The sequence below is a fragment of the Sminthopsis crassicaudata genome, chromosome 5 (assembly GCF_048593235.1).
Source record: "Sminthopsis crassicaudata isolate SCR6 chromosome 5, ASM4859323v1, whole genome shotgun sequence".
NCBI lineage: Eukaryota > Metazoa > Chordata > Mammalia > Dasyuromorphia > Dasyuridae > Sminthopsis > Sminthopsis crassicaudata.
This window is the reverse complement of record NC_133621.1, coordinates 170,181,708-170,199,807: the sequence shown is the minus strand read 5'-3', so window position 1 is coordinate 170,199,807 and position 18,100 is coordinate 170,181,708. Positions and strand designations below refer to the sequence as shown.

Here is an 18,100-nt window from a genome sequence, read left to right as displayed (position 1 = left end):
ATTATAGACTTCTTCATAAATGGGGGAACCTACAGTGAATAGCATTTTTTATGTACATGTTTATGGGAGCTTCATCGGGTGGTATAAAATGTTTCAGAAGCACAGAAAGTTCATTCTGACAGTTCCAAAAGCATAGTTTTGATTTCATTCAAACTGAATAGTGAGACTCTCAAAAAGGTTTTTTTTTTTTGAATATCTGAAAGGCATTTGAACAAAATTACCTCTACTTTGAAAGGTTATTTATTTCCTTCCACCACCACCAACTCCCAAGCAGGATTCTATTATATTAGCAACATCCTGTTTGAATGACATTATCTTTTAATCTCATTCATATACAGATGAGCACTGGGAAAATTGACAATGCTTGAAAACTGTTTCTCCTGGGAAAGAAACAGAATAAAATGTTCCAGATGACTGTGGTCTCCTCCATAGTGAATACACAATTCCCAATGAAGTCAAGAAGAGGCATGAGGTATAAAGAGAGATGAGAAAACTGAGTAAAGTAAGAGATCAATTTGACTTTGAAAAGTGACTTTTTTCACTTTTTTCGATTGAAAGATGTCCTTGTTCTGTAAAAATCTAAGGAACATAGTGACATCAGGAGCTAATGCAATGACAGTATTGCTATTTAACATTGAATAAATATTAAATCACCATTACAACTCATGTGTTTGGAACGTTTCTCTTTGTAGAGTGGCAACTTGAAAATTCTTTTTACTTGATGTTTAAGAATGGTTATTAGATGTTATTTGCAATATCTCTCCTAACCAAAATCCTACCCCCCCATCCTTCAAGGACCATGTGATAAAGGTATTTATTTATGAAAACTGGTCCTGATCCCAATAATCTGAGATGATTTTTTTTGACTCTGAGCCTTCATGGTCTTAATGTCTGACACAAATCAAACCCTTCAATTAACAAGAATTTAGTACATGACAACTCGGTGATGGGACTACAAAATCAAGGAAAAAACAAACATTTTGCTAGTTTGAGATGCCTGCCAGATATCCAATTTGAGATGTCTAAAACAGTTCATTAGAAACGTAGGATAGAAGTTCAGGAGTGAGACAAGGTTAGAACAGACACATCTATGAGTCATCTGAATGGAGGGGGAATGTTACCTAGGGAGTGTATGATATGAATGATAAGTGGGAAAGGAATCTGAGAAGGAGCATTAAGACAAGCAGCTCTCAAGATCCCAGAGAGGAGAGTAAGTAAGCAGAAGAGGATGGTCAGTCAAATCCAGAGGATAGTACGAAGACTGAAAAGACCTTCAGAAGTGGCCATTAAGAGACCTTTGGTAAATTTAGACAGAACAGTTTTAGTCAAGAGAGAAGTGAGAAAATAAAATGCAAAAAAGGACTCGAAGGTTGACTAAAAGAAGATGAAGTAGCAAAATACATGGACATGTATACATATATTGCATTTAACTTATACTTTAACATATTTAACATGTATTGGTCAATCTGACATCTGGGGGAGGGTGTGGAGGGAAGGAGGGGGAAAATTGGAACAAAAGGTTTGGCAATTGTCAATGCTGAAAAATTACCCATGCATATATCTTGTAAATAAAAAGCTGTAATAAAAAAAGAAAAAAGAAAAATACCTGCAAGACTCTAAACTCCAGCAAGATTCAAGGAAAACATAAAAAAGTATAAAAGATAAACAATAAAGAAAAAAAAATAAGAGATTAAAAAAAAGATGAAGTATTAGCAGTGACTGCATAATTTTTTTCAGAAGTGATCATCTTCTTTCTATCTTTATTAAATATTCAATCTCTCCCTTTCAATTATTGCTTCTCTCCTCTCTTCAAACATTTTCAAATTGTTCCCCTCCCTAAGCCTTCACTATACTGTGCCATGACATAGAAAGCAGACAATAAAGGCTGTAATCTCATGCATAAAATGGAAAGGATGGAGGGAAACTCAGTGAGATCAAGCGCTCACAGGTGGAGGTACTGACCTTGGCAAGGAAAATGTTCACCTGGCTTTGAGTTAGAGGAAATGCAGAGAGAAGAGGAGTAACGTCAAGGAGCTCTGACTTAAAAAGAGGAATAAAGAATAGCTAAAGGGGTCAATTTTCTCAGTGAAATAAGAAGCAAGGCCCTCAACTTAATGGATGGAAGTAGAGGGAATTGTAGGAGGCTCGAGAAGAGGTTTAGAAGTTTCTCAGCAAGACAAGGAATTAATTAAAATGGGAAAGCAGGATTGCCTTGCTGCAGTGAGGGCCCCATAGAAATCAATAAATAAATGTGAACTGTACTAGGTCAGCAAGGTTGTATAGGCAGCCTGGGAGTAGAAGCAGAGGAAATGGATAGTGGAGTCCAAGAAGTCATCCAAGGATGGAGTTTGGCACAGAATGAGTGTAACTTAAGGACAAGAGGTCAAAGGATTGTCAAAGTAGAGGATACTACAAATTGAACTGGTTAACAAAAAAATGAAGGTGCCATGGGAAAGGGGGTAATCACCTGAAAAAGGATTAAAAGGGAGAAGAACTGGGTGCCATGATGGAGTGAAGAATGGATTTAAGTGTGAGAGTGAGTGACATTTCTAGCTAAACAGCAAAATCTATGTATGGCAAGAATGTCCATAAAAAACAGAAATCAGGGCACCTGAAAGAATATTGTTAATTAGAGAGCATATTCTATTATTAAACTAACAAAACTGTCCTAAAGGAAGCTCCCCTGCTTTAACTTGGACTTCACCTTTATCAAAGATAGCAGTCTGCCTTAGTATAAGAGAGTAGTTGGTGCTGCACCCATGGGGAAAAAAGGGAGAATAAGCTGGGGGCAAGCAGACAAATCTTAACCATAATCTGTATGTAAAGAGTAAACAGTTCCAGTAAATTCCAAAGGAAGGGAGACTGCTGGAGATGTTTACAAAAGGGCCAGCTGGCAGTGGGGAGAAGGAATATTTTGACTCTCTAGAACCAGTGAATTGAGAGAAGGTACATAGAGCAAGTGCTAAAAAAAACCCAAAACAAAACAAGGCTGCAGCAGCACCTGCACAAGGGCAGGTCTCCGGGAGCGTATGAGAGAAAGAGGTCCAGAATAGGAGTGTATTTGTGCACCATGGAATTGCAAAAGACCCAGAGAGAAGAGAAGAAGTGTGACATGGGAAGGGTCAAATTAAGAATGAGGTGGAAGATTATTAAGGTAGAATGAGAAGGTTATTCCTATATAGGCAATGATTAAGTAACAGTGGGAAAAGAAGTCTAACAAGTGTTGGCAAAGATAATTTTCAGTGTTCTAAGTTATTATGCTTTATAAACTGCACAAGTTATTTAAAATTTGCCCTTTTCCCTTTTGCATTCTTTTATCATAAAAACTCACTAATTCTTCTCTAAAAACTATTGTGAGAAGTAGTCAATAAAAACTGCCAATTATTCAATGAATGTAGCAAGGTTCCTGGCTAATAAATTAAAAAGTAAAATGAAAATAGGGAAAACTTTAATCTGAATAAAATATCCTACTGACCAAGAAGTTAAGAATAAAAAGTAAGTAGGTAGAGACAATTAATCAAGGAGGAAATTCTCCATCTGTTCATCAAACCCCTATTTTTGACAGGAATGAGGATTCACTTCTGTATATAGAAAATAACACCAGTGACAAAGAACTCCCTAACCTAAAGAACAACCAAGGTAGGAGGTTAGCAGGCACTCCATTCCATACAGAATTTTAGGGCATGGAGACCAAATAAAGCTTCAATGCAGTGTAACAAGTTGGGATTTCATTGGAGCCTCCAGCTCAAACCTATTTCACATGTCAGTGAAGCAAAGCAGGGCAGTGATAGGCCCCGGGAATCCTCAGTGACAGCATGTCCGTCCCCTCTCTTTCCACTTCAGATAGTGCGGATGGGCAATATTTCAATCCTCTGCTGTGTTGTTGGGAATCATAATGCACTTGACTGGCTTATATTCGTCATCCTTGTTGGAAGCATCTCAAATCCAGAGATAATTACTAGAGGGCAACCTTTTGCAGACTTGCTAATAATCCATTATCCCGAGAAAGGTGGAGAGAAGACCTGTGACGATGGATTGTGATCTCTAACACATCCTAAGAGTCAGGTTGGTAACGGGCTGAAAGGTGGCTCAGTAAAGGCTGCACTTAGGAAGGTGGCACTTTTATTCTATTACGCAGAGCTGTAGTACCAGCACCTAGGAGAGATATCACTGAAACTCTGCCTCCCACAATCCAGATGATTTCTATTTTAGGAGAATTTGCTTTCCAAAATTGTCACTTGGAGTTCTAAGTGAATCAGTTAACCAATAAGCATCTATTAAGTGCCTAGTACTAGGTCAGGTCCTGTATACAAACATCAAGAAGGAAACTATCTTTAAGGAGTTTACATTCTAACGAATGAACTGATAAGTAAATATACAAGTGTATACAGATGAAAATAAATATAAAATGGTTAAATACAATTTAGTTTGGGAGAGAGGACACAGAAAAGAGTAATAATGAATGAGGAAAGGCTCCAGGTAGAGGAGTTATGAAGGCAGCAAGCCAGGACAAAGGCAAGGAGGACAAAGCTGGACTTTTGTGTGGGAGGAGCAGAGAAAGCCCCATGAGGTGAATCTCAGCATGGGGGAGAGAGGATAGTCAATGAGGCAGGGAAATTAATGGGAATCAGGTGACAGAGAACTTAAAAAGCTAAACATCTGAATTTCTCTTTTATATCAGAGGCAACAGAGAGTTTACAGAGTTAAGGGGAAGGGTTTTCCTCAGACCCACTCCAATACAGGTGGGAAAGCCCCTTCCAAAGTAATGGAGCTACTGAAGAGGAAGGAGGTGGAGGCAATGATTCAGAATGTGCTAATGACAGTGACTGGGTCCTCACACCTCAAATTTCTCCTTTAATGACCTATTATCCCTCCCCTGCTCCTCCAAAACACGAGCTACACACATGCATAAGCAGCTGCCCCATTAAACTGAGTCTCACAGCCTGTGTGGGTTTCCTTGCCTGAGTATGGGCAGCATGCATACTGAGAAAATTGCACTGCCTTTAGTGCCATCATTAACATCTCCTTGTCACAGTAATGATTTCACCAGTTTATGCAATATTACATCTTGCAGCACCTGGCCCCAGCTCCAGCTTGAACGATCACATTCTCATTCTCACCTTCCACCCCACCTCAGTCTGTCTCGCTTCCCCTCTCCTTCCCTTTCTCTCTCCCTCTTCTTCCTCCCTCCCTCTGTCAGTCTGTGTCTATCTCTCTGTTGCTCTGTCTCTTTCTCTGTCTCTTTCTCTGTCTCTATAGCTCCCTCCCACCTTCTCTCTCCTTCCCTCTCTCTCTGTATCTCATTTTTTCCCATCTCTTAAATATTAATGACAGTTGCACTGGTTAGGTCTCTACTTTACCTTCCTTGACGAGATGCTTACTTCATCCACCTTCAGAGACTGACTGAGACCTAGCTAAATCTTGCTGACATTGCTTCTCTCTCCCCTGGATATATTTTCTTTCACTTTCTGTACTCCCTGGGCTCCGTGAGGGCACCCAAACTTTCCTTGGTCCCCATTGCTCCTTCTAGCCTTGCCTTCATGCATCTCCAAAACATCCCATGTCTCCCTCATTCTTAAAAAGCTCTGACTTGGTCCTATCCTACCACTAACTTTCGTCCTCCCTCTTTGTTCCACTTTGGAAAAAATCATCTAAAATCAGACCCTCAGCTTATAAAAACAACAGAATCCAGCTTCCATCTTTATCTTTCTATCTCAATCTCCTTGGCCAGATCTTTAGCTGTATCACAAGACATACCCACTGAGAATGGGTACATTTATATAACATTTATATACTCAATCCTCCTCTCTCTCAATCCTATATTATCAACTTGTCTCTTGAACATCTCAAAATGGATGTTCCACTGGCATTCAAGTTCAATACACCAAAATGGCATTCAAGATCTTTCCACCAAAATGTTCCAGAGTTTCCTGTTACTACTGGGGACACCACCATCCTCCCAATCACCCACGCTTGTTAACCTAGTTATTAACCTTGACTCCTGACTCTCACTAACCCGATAAATCCCAATCTTGATTTACCAAGTCTTTTTGTTGGACCATCTTTTCTCTTTTTTCTTCTGATGAACCTGATGCAGGCCCTTATCATTTCTAACCTGGATTATTGCAAAAAGCTTCTAGGTGGTCTTCTTCCCTCAAAAAGCCTCTCCTTGCTCTAGTCTATCCTTGAATTCCCTGATTTCTATCCTTCTGTTATACGAGCAACAAAGCTTTACCAAATAGCTTTTCCAAATTACTACATTCACTTGATATTTATACCAAACATAATTATAGACAAAGACTTGCTATTTTCTGTATTATAATATACAACCCTTTCCAGTCTGAGATCATTTTATTCTTTGTATTTATATGCCCTGAGCTCAATACACAGTACCCACTTAATAACTAATTAAGTCAGATCACTTCTCTCACTCTAGGCTTCACCTTTCCAAAGACCATTCCTATATAAACAAACACTGACACTACTGCTGTTGTTCAGATTGCTAGAAAATGAAGGGTCATTTAGTATTATGAATTTTCTAAACACACTGGTATCCTTTGCTTTTATTTTACATCACTGTGATTTTTTCCAGTATCCATCCCCTCCAAAAGAGCTATCAATTATGACAAAGAATTTATTTTATGAAAGAGAAAAAAATTCCAAATTGATCAAGAAATTAAAAAAAGGATATAAATCCAATCTCTACACTTGCCCCCCCCAATCCACCTCTGCAAATTTTTAAACATGTATTTCTAATTTCACTGACTGCCTAAAGAAACAGAGATGCTCTGCCTTCTCTTCAATTACCTTTTCAATGTTAAATGTTAAACACACACACACATGCAGACGCGCACACATACAGAGAGGCACTGATGCTAAGGGGAAAAGCATTAGCATAAATATTGGTTTGGCGTAACTTATATTTTTCTTACACTTATGGAACTGAAGAGCTTGCAATCCTTCCCTGCTTCACGTACTTTGTAAACATCAGCAGAAAACTAGCTGTATCATCAGCAAACTCCTCAGGCCTGGCTTTGAAATTTGGCCACTGTCACCTATCACACATCATGAGCTTTCTGATTAGAAATAACTAACTAGTTTTGACTTAAAAAAAAAAAAAATCATTTAATAAAAGTCAAACAATCCAAGCGTAGAATGGGCTTAACCTAGATTGTCCTATTGGCCAACATACCTGACAGATATCTGAATATCTTATTTCAACAACTGGAAAAGACAATTCACTCAGAAACAGCCTTGAAAAATCCATTAGTTCAACATACTTTCCCAGGCCTTTTCAATACACCCCCCCCCCAATACACACACACACACACACACACACACACACACACACACACACACACACACACACACACACAGAGTCATAACAAAGATGTGCCTATGGGCACCAAGTAGCAGCAACTTTCAGGAAGGCAATAACTAGTGAGGGTCTCATTTTAAATTTTTATTAAAATTCTTCCTTGTGCCTACAACCTGATATCTTTTTAGCTCAGTTTAATTTCTTCTGGGCTGGTGGTCCCATGGCAAAACACATGGATATTGTTAATCGAGGCATCATACCACATAGCCCATTTGCTTTCCCACTTATAACAAACACACCAGAAAAGAGGCAGAATAACAAAGAATCATAGATTTGGAAGAGATTTTTTAAAAGGTTGTCTAGATTAGGGCTTTTTAAAATTTCCCCACTTGTAACCCCTTTTTACCTAAGAAATACATTGGTATATAAAATAGGCATACAAACCATATATTTACTGATAATAAGTCAAAATTCTGTAATACCCCCCCCTACCCCCCCCCAATTTGGTTACAAAATCCCATAGTTTAAGAAACCAAGACAACTCAACAGCTCTACACCTCTACAGTCTACACCTGTGCAGAGGATAGAGTGACAATCCTGAAGTCAGAAGGACCCAAGTTCAAATCCAGCCTCAGTGGTTCTTAGTGGTTCTGTTACTCCAGGCAAGACACTTATCCCTGTCTGCCTCAGTTTCCTCACCTATAAAATGAGCTGGAGAAGAAAATGGCAAACCACTCCAGTATCTTTGCTAAGAAAACTCCAAATAGGCTGAACACCTGTAACAGAATCCCTTCCACTGATTCCCCAGAAACGTGATCATTTAGAATTTTCTTTTAAGATTTCTACAATTTGGGCAGAATGCTCCACTTTTGGTCAAATCTGATTATTGGAGAATTTTATTTTCCTTATATGAAGTCTAAATTTGTCTTCCTGCAGCTTCCATTCATTACTCTTTTGAGTAGCTAATCAAGTGAGAAATGAAAAGGATTTCATATAGAAACAAAGAATAAAAAAAGATGAGGAGGTTAAAGAACAGAACTGTATTAGAAGACAGGAGGTTAGAAAAATCTGAAAGAAAAGAGAAAGAGAAAAAGGATCACTGAATAGCTAAACTGGGGAGAGATGGGTAAAAGAGGCTCATAATACCCCACCATGAAGAGTTAGAAGAAAAAGACAAGAATAGTAGAGGTTGGTGGAGGCTGCCATTTGTCAACATGACTTAATAATAACGAGATCTGTCTGTTGTCTTCTGAATTCATGTACCTACAAGGCAACCAAGAGGTTCCCAAATCTGACAAGTATCTCCTACCTCTGCTCTTTCACAGTGACAATTTATATACAGAAGCTGAGAATTGGGGACCATGAGGAAACACTGGACACTGTTCGATTTTTATCACTGTTTTTAATCAAAGTCAAGGACTTCAAAAAAAAAGAAAGCAGAATTTCTTAAGTGAAGCTGATGAAACAAAGTAGTAAGTAGTCAAGAATGATATTTGGATTTCTGAATTATGGGATCTAAAAAACAGAGATATATTTAAGGACTAGGGATGAAATATAACTGAGAGGGATAGTTTTTTGTTGTTGTTGTTTTGTTTTCTTAGTTTTTTTTTTCTGAGATAATTGAGATTAAGTGACTTGCCCATGGTCACACAGCTGGGAAGTGTTAAGTGTCTGAGGTCAAATTTGAACTCGGGTCCTCCTGACTTCAGAGCTGGTGCTCTGTCCACTGTGTCACCTAGCTGCCCCACTGATATGAATTGTTTAAAAAAATGTATTTTTGTCTGGAGTCTTGAAAATCAAAAGACTTAAGGCAAAGAAAACATAGGAATACATAGAGCCTACTTATAGTCATCAGGCTAGCTATCTAAAGAATTGTTACAATGCAGGAGGAAAATAGTAAGAGACATGCTCAGATGAAGCTACCCAAGAAAGGATCACTGATTTTGAACTGGAAGGACCTTTAGAGGTCATCAAGTTTAATTTTTTTGTTTTACATATCAGGAAACTGAGGCAGAGGGGTTTTTTTTATTTATTTTTTTTTTTTGGTAGTGATGCTTTGCCCAGAGTCATAGAGGTAGTACCATAGGTGAAATTTGAAGCCAAATTTTCCTGAAACCAAGTCAATGGTTTTTTCCTCCCACTCTACCACATCACCTTAGGCACCCAGTCCTAAATCCTCAAGGATATAGCCTCATAGGTAACAGACAAAGTGAATTAGAAATTCTAATGCAAGTATACACATTGCACATTTGAACTGAAATATATCACTGAGACCCAGAGAGAAGAGATCTATAACTGAAATAAATCTCAGGAAAGGGCATATGTCCTTTGATGGGAAGGAACGAGGCTGGTTGGTTAGGGAGAACTGAGTATCATTTTATTTTAAGATGTATTCATTCAAATATATCTAAGAATTTTAGGAAGAAACACTTGTGGGAATACCTTATCTCAAGGAACTACGGAAGGTGAAACAAAAATACAGAACAAGGCAGGAGGAAACAGAGTCGTTCGGAAAACCTATCAAGACTAACAGGAAGACGTGGTACAGTGATGGTAGACTCCAATCCTCTGGCCATCTGTTATGGGCATTCTGCTAAAAGCAGAGTAAGCATTCATTTCTTGGCTGGACAATTATAATTACACCCTTCCAAAAAGGTGAAGAAAACAATTAGGGGATTTGCTGTCGTGGACCAGAGTCTGACCCGGCATAATTAAGAGGAATTATTTTTCAGTTATGTTATCTTCTAATAGAAAGGACTATAATGGAATAAATTATTTTTCTATAGATAGTGCATGGGATGTAATATAGATATAAAAACTATCTAAGTGTCTGTCAACAGTATGTTCTCTGGGTCCCAAGTGATGCACAATTATGGAGCCTTGGTGGAGCAGAGCCAGCAATGGCTAAGGAATGACCAGCCTGGCATGGGCAGTTCAGAAATGGAGGGGCTCCTCTGTGACTAACTATAAGAGAACCCAATGGGGGGAGAAGGGAGAATAAGGCTGCCGGATGTACTCTCTAAAAAAAGAGTCAGGAAAAGCCACAGGTTTTTGTAAATAATCATTGCATCCTCAAACCAAAGGAGATTTTACAATACATATTTTTACAAGAATCTGAACTGTTCATAAGTGTCTTGCAGCTATATCTGTAAACACTGATGATAAATTACAGAATTTTAATTTTCAAAAATGAGACAATATTGCATTTATGTGTATGTGTGTATGTATGTGTGTGTGTGTGTATATATATATATATATATATATATATATATATATATATATATATATATATATGTATATATATCACAATAATTAGGACAATGACCCTATTTCCCCAAGATTTTGTTCTCAGGTTTCATCAATGGTAACAAAATAACCTATAATCACGAAAGGGTGATACCTCTTTAAGAACTAGCACACATTTGCCAGGTCCAACAGATTGAGGTAGCTCTGCAATTCTTCCTTTGTTCAGGTAGGGGCCTGAGAAACACCGGTGGTTGATGAAAAGCTGAGGGCAGCAGTATTTCCCATTGACGGTACCTAAAGGAAAAAAAAAATAATAATAATCAGCATGGCTCCTACTCGAGTATCACAATTTTTGTGCATCAGGGAACAGCTAGAAATCTGTGTGAATTCATTGGGCTGGCAAAGCTCCCTGAAGAAGTCATCAGGCATCCTGACTGATAGGGAATTCAGAGTTAAAAAGGGAACAGATCTCAAAAAAGAAGGTTTACAGTTAGAGAATTTTAGAGAAAACAGGCCTAAAATCAAGCTACATGTATTTTCATCAAAATCGTATGGAACAAATTGGAAAAATAACCAAGTAGAGAGTTGTAGGTTTGTGTCTTTCTATAAATGCAATTATGATTTTTACATTGCAGAAAGAAATGAACTTGGAATCAGTAGGACTTGAACTAAAATTCTGGCTCAGACATTTACTATTTTTTGTGACCCTGGTCCCCTTATAACCTTTTTCAGCCTCAGTTTACTCATCTGAAAAATGGGAATAATAACTGACTCTAACTCAATTTTATTCTGATGATCAAATGATATATGTAAATCACCAGTCTGTAAACACTTAATGCACTATATAAATATTAATTATTATTACTGCTATTATTAAAAGAAAGGGAAAAGCCAGTTAATTTCTCTGTTCCATAAATTGGCATTTAAAAAATTTTTTTAATTCTATATAAGTCCCCTGGAAGAAAGCGTAAAATTTATTTTCTGGATAATTATAAAGGATAGGATTTTTTGATGTGTGTATATGGCAACAAAAAGTAATTGCTCATTAGGTAAGTTTACTGCTTATATTCAGGCAAGCTCTTATAACTTGTAGATAAAATTAAGTTATTAGCTAAATCCTGCTGAAGAGATTTAAATCAGCTCTAAATTCTGAAAAACACTGATGTTTCAGTTAAATGATTTCCAGTTGGAATGGGAAGTTTCAAAAGACTTCAAAAAGGCTTGTTCTCATGAAGAATTCAACAAAAGACACAAAAGCTAAAAAAGTACATGTTATTTTCCTACATCTAGGAAAAAGGGAGTAAGAGAACAATTATAGACTATAAAAAAGTACCTGACATGGTTGTTTGAACTGTTCCTTCAAACTTGAATTCTACACAACTGGTAAGACTATTAAGTCAGCTTTTGCAGTTACAAGAAAATTCTTCAGTAGGATTAACCCTGCCAAGACCTTCATAGAACAATAATTGAACAAGCCTACCCATAAAATTATTCTTTTTAATACAAAGATAGCTTCATGTAAGGGCATTCTTTCAATGTCTTATTGCTTTTAAATTTAGGATCTTACGTTTTAAGATTTCTAAGTTTCTGGGCCTCAGAATTAGCTGATTTTTTTTAATTTGGAAAGAAAAACGGTGTTCTTTAAACAAATACTATCTAATATACAACCATCACTATTATCTTTGTAGATTAACAAAGGAGTAGTACCATTTTTAGAAAATAAAGATTTTTTTAATCATATTAATTTTTCTTCCAAAGAAAAACAACTCCATCACCTCCCACACCCATGAAACTTATTGCCAATTCTCAAATGCATTCAAGTTGAAACAAAAATAAGAAATCAATCCAATAGTCAAAGAATCTGTTCATAATCTGGTAAAAATGTGTATTAGTAAACAAAAATTAATCTAGCTACTGACCAGAAGTTGATAGAAATGGGGAAAGGCATCATTTGACTGTTGGTGAAAGAAGGGGGAAAAAATATCCAAGTAATCTGAGGGGAAAAACCAGCTGTAAAGCTGAGTGAGTTACCAAGATCTACCTAAAAATTCTGCCTGTTACCCTGGGCATCAAGGAACAGGATAGCAGCTAGGTTCAGTCTGGATTAACTCACCTGTTGTGTCTGGCTGAGGAAATGAAAAAAGGTCATGAGGTATTTTCTCAACAGGCACTGTGGATGGCAATCTGTTAATAAAGAACAGAACACAACAAAGCCAAACCAATATTGCTAGGGAACTTATGTTGAATTATGAGAACCATACCTTCCCATTACCTGCTTACACTATTTTGAGGAAATCTAGCGTCCTGGAAAGAATAAGGCCTTGGAGTCAGAAACCCAACTTTAGACCCCGGGAGGCAGTCACTCAAGCTGGATCTTGGGCATAATACTTCTAGAACCTACCTTTTTGAGATAATGGGAGCCTCAAATGAGATAATGTACATAGGGTATTTTGTAAACCCTAAAATGCTACATAAATGCCCATCATGATTATTAATCTACTGCGTGAGATTAAGAGAGAAATCTCTGGCCACCCTATGATAGCAAGAGGGGATATATGCATCTTGGAGCAGTGCGAGTAATAATTTCTGAAAAGTTAAATTTAGAGGAGTTGTTCACCGTCAATGTTAATCCACAAACCATCGTGAAATAATAAAAGGGGCCTGTCATCCACACACTCTCGTTTGCTCCTGTAAGATTTACCACAATAAATTGGAGATGCTGTGTTGCTTCTGATAAGATACTAATTATGTCAAGTCTGTTTTACATTAAGTAAAACACTGACTGATTCAAGTCCAAATGTAAGCCACAGATATTGTCATTAATGTCAGTAATATAAGAGCTGTGGAGGGTATTACAGCATAATGGATAAAATTTACCTCAGCAACTGGAAGACATGAGTCTAGTCAATCAGGACACATTTATTAAGTGTTTACTGTATGCCAGTGATTGTGCTAAGCGCTGGGAACACAAAATAAGGCAAAAAATAAAAAATAAAAGCTCAAGGAGCTTACGATGAAACAGCAGGCAAATAAATATAAACAAAGCCAACTGCATACAGAAATGAAAGATAAGAGGATTGGAGAAGGCTTCCTGTAGAAGATGGGATTTTAGTTGGGATTTAAAGGAAGTCAGCAGGTGGAAGATGAGGAGTGAGTGCATTCCAAGCATGGGGACAAGCAAACACAATGCTCAGCATTAAGAGGAGTATCGTTGTTAAACAGTAGCTAGGAAGCCAGAGAGACTGAAGAGAAAAGCACATGTTGGGGAGTAAGAAACAAAATGACTGGACGATGGGGGGGCTAGGTTACACAGGGCCATGAGGGCCAAACAGAGTGTTTATTTAGCATTTGCTCCTCGAGGCAGTAGGGAGCCATGGGGAAGGACTGAGGGGTGAAGGGCATGTGACATGGTTAGACTGTTAGTCTAAATCCCTTTAGTGGCTGAATGAAACACGGATTAGAGTACAGAGAGACCTGAAGAAAGTAAACTCATCATCATCAGGCTGCTGCAATAATCAGAATTCAAGATAGACTGTGTTACTTCTGAGAACCCAAGGAGACTATAAACTAAAGAATAGTCATTGCTGAACTCCAGTGATACAGGGAGGTTTCTAATTGGGAGTTTCCCACATCAATGAAATCCAAGGTCAAGTTTTAAAAAGAAGCCACACTGTGCTACACTTGGAAGAACCTTGTGGGTTAGTAAAGTACCACTTCCCTAAAGGGAAGAAGACGACTTGGGGAATATAATTTGTTGGTGGTGGTGTATTTTGGTTAAAGGCTCTAAGGTAAAATAAATGGCAATATATAATTACATAAAACTGAGGGTTTTCAAAGCATCTCACTGAAAAAAAAAAAAAAAAGATTTTTTTTACTATATTTGCAAAAGCATTGAATCTTAACTGTAGGAAAATTATTTCATTATCTCTTCATGTTAGGTCCCTCCAAAAGTAAAAAAAAAAATAAAAAAAAAAAATTATTTGTTTTACAGGGCTTAGCAAGAAATAACTAATCAATAATACTGTCAAAACTTATTATGAAACAGTGTTATGAAACTGCTTTAAAATTGGGACATAAAGTACAGATTGAATATATAATCATGTTTCACATACTTCAATTACAACTGTTCAATGGCTTATTAGAAACTCCCCCATAATTTTGCTAACACAGGAAATAGTTCTTCTATCCTTTGATCCCAAATATCTCAGTAACTACCAGGAAAAAAAAAAAAAAAAAAAAAAAGGCCAACAAGGACTGCCTTCTCCCTCATTCCAATTACATTCTTTTAACAATTACCTGCAACAAAAATTGATGAGGGAAATAAAACATGTAAAAGCAACAGAATACTTTGCCTATGCAGGGTATCTCCAAAATATTCCTGCAGTTTTAAGCTTTAATAGGTTAAAATGGAAGGAAACAAATATTCTCTACCACTCCCACTTAGACTGTAAGTTCTTTGAAAGCAGGGACTATCATTTATCCATTTTTGAATCCCCATTACTTTTCACAGTCCCTGGAATAAAGTAGGCCCTTAATAAATGTCGACTGATTAATTGGTTGAAATGTTCTTTAAAGCACATGCATGACTTGCCTTCCCTATGCCCCCTTTTGGGGAATACATTTGTCATTTTATCAATTTGAGAGATCTGGTTGATGTGGAAACTCTACAGACAAATAGTGACAACAGAGCTGTAACTTATGGCCCTAAAGTTGGCCGGGGCACTAAAAAGTATGATGACTTGCCTGTAGTCACACACCTAGAATATTTCACAGGTATACCCTAAACCTAGATCCTTTTAACTCAGAGACAAGTTCTTTGTCTATCATGTCATACTGCTTGCTGTATTGCCCCATTAATAAAAAGAATTCTGATGTCAGATACCAGAGGCCAAATTGACTCTCTTCAAACCAAATGTCTCGTATCATCTCAACTATGCATTTTATTTCAAAACTGCTATGTGGCATAAAGCCGACGTTCTAAATATACATGACATTTCGCTCAGAAAAATAAATGAAACAATTAGAGGAAAAGAAACTTCGAAGCCTGATTTTAAATATGACCTGGTGAGTGAAGAAATGTACTTTTGGCCTCTCTCAATAAGCCCATAAAGCAAAGCATATTGTTTCCGTTGTCTTGATGACTCCTTTCCCCCCTTCAGATCTCATAAAATACTTTGTCCCAGCTCCTAATGCAAAAGTTTCTGATACATTTATCCTATTACTTTATACAGTTGTACAGGCTTCTACTGAACCATAAGGTCCATGAGGACAAGAGGCATGTCTTACCTAAACCTTGTACCTAACTCTGCACCTACCATTATTATGCATACATGGGGCATTTTATATTCATTTAATTGAGTTCTGGGACAAGAAAAAACTTAAAGGAAAATAACAGGGCTTGCTTTGAACTGAATTTCCAAAAATTCAATCTGATAGATATTCAACAACTACTACGTTCAAGGCTAAGAAGTGGGGATGTGTAGTTCATAAACCACAATCCTTGTGCTCAGAGGTTGAGATTATTATTTTTTTAATGAAAACCTTTACATAGAATTACTCATTCAGTATTCAGAGAGTCATTTAGCAAGCTCTACCAGTTACCTATCCTGGTTTAGTATAATTTGCATATTTTTTAGTGGTTTCTTTTAAAAGTTATTGGATCATAAGCTTTATGAACAAAACAAAACAAAAAAAAAAAAAGACCGAGAATTTTGATTACATGATGTACAGAAAACAAGGACGATATTCTAATAACACTGAGAATGTGAATTGGATGTTGGTCTTTCATGGAGAAGTAACTGTTTTACTTATGCTATAACCAAAGATTTTTATATTGGGAATTTAAAAGGGCTTAAAGGATACACCTTTGCACTCCAGGTTATCAGAAGGAATGAAGTAATCCTATAAAGGAAGATGAAAAAGGGCTTCAAGTCTGGAAACAGAATTTTTTTTAAAAACTCAAAAGGCAGAAGAAAATTCTGAACTCTTTCAAGAGGTATGAGGGAGGAAGATAGAGGTGAAAGAGAAAAAAGAATAATGATCTCTGGAGTTCAGTTAAAAATACAAGGTTTCTCTGAAAGAGAAGGGAGTTAGAAACTCTTGAGGAGGTCCCAGCTTATCTTCCAAAGAATGATAATGTAGAAGTCCAAAAGCTCATCATTCAATAGAGGTAAGAGGAAGAAGAGATGAGTTATAGAGGAAGAGAATTTGTTTCATCTGAGTGCAGAGCTCTACTGGCTTTTCGAGGAAAAGCCAAGAACATTTTTGTTTTTGTTTGTTTGTTTGTTTTTTTGAGGCAATTGGGATTCAGTGACTTACCCAGGGTCACACTGCTACGAAGTGCTAAAGTGTTTGAGACCAGACTGGAACTCAGGTTCTCCTGACTTCAGAGCTAGCACTTTATTCACTGTCATCTAGCTGTCCCAAGTTTAAGAACTCTTAAAAGATCATTAAGACTTATTAACAATTATTCACTTTCAGTGCTTCATGAAAATACTAGACCCTAGAAAACTTGTAAATATTATGAAGCCTTAGACAAGAAACCAAAAACCTTAGGAGCCAGGATAGAGTTTCCCCCTCCCCCCAATCATTGTTGAAAAAGACTTTTATGAGAGAATGGTGGAATTAGAAAGTGGTACCTGATAAATGGATTTGGATTTCTGAATCAGCATCTTAGACAGGGATGAAGGGTTATCTAAGGCCAGTTTTTAAAGAAAATCCATCTGCCCAAAGTCTTGTAAGTCTAATTAAGGGATATAATAATTGGATTTGTGATTTCATTAACATGGGGAACAACTCCCAGGTGAGAAATTTCTTCTATTACTGAAAGCCGGCACCTTCTCTGATTTATAATTTACAGAATTACCCAGGGCATGGAGGGGTTAGAGGACCAGTCTAGGGTTATACAACCATAAACTGGCAAGATTTTACCTCCTCATCTTTTTGGCCCTGAAGCCGGCTGTCAACCACAATGTCTCTCCCATTAAAGGGGCTTTAAATTGAAAATTTTAAATATTACCATTCTACCACTGCTCCTTAACATCCAACAACTCTTACTACTTGCCTGCCTACTGTGCCCTCCAGACTTCAGGTAACCTGCCACTGTAACCCTAATGGCTCTTCAGATTAGTCCTTTGTCCTACTACTGCAATTTAAATAGCTAACATTTATATAATCCTTAGTATGTCCTGGACACTGCAAAACTATTAATCTTTTATAACATCCCTAAGGGGTAGATGCTATTATTACCCCAATTTTTCAGAGGAGGAAACTAAGGCAGAGATAAAAAGTGTCTCAGGTCTTTCTGACTATCTACTGGGCCATATAGTTGTCCTTTTCTGAAACTGTACCCCACTCGATGCATATAGGTCTTTCTGACTATCTACTGGGCCATATAGTTGTCCTTTTCTGCAACTGTACCCCACTCGATGCATGTACTGTCTCTCAGTTCATGGGTTAAATGATTTTGACTTGCAATTATTATTAGTGGAAGAAGTCAGAATGATAGAATTTGACAAACTGTCAAATCTGTCCATT

General features: G+C 37.3%; 1 protein-coding gene across 6 annotated transcripts in view; it reads right to left on the bottom strand.

The window, feature by feature from the left end:
• Positions 1-18,100, bottom strand: part of SFMBT2 (Scm like with four mbt domains 2) — a 306,285-nt gene that overhangs the window by 48,111 nt on the left and 240,074 nt on the right. For all 6 annotated transcript variants that reach the window (XM_074268736.1, XM_074268741.1, XM_074268739.1 and 3 more), the window contains 2 exons: positions 12,678-12,748; positions 10,719-10,858 (listed from right to left, as the gene is read on the bottom strand). In XM_074268736.1, the coding sequence (XP_074124837.1) occupies positions 10,719-10,858; positions 12,678-12,748 (211 nt within the window). The remainder of the gene's footprint in view (positions 1-10,718; positions 10,859-12,677; positions 12,749-18,100) is intronic.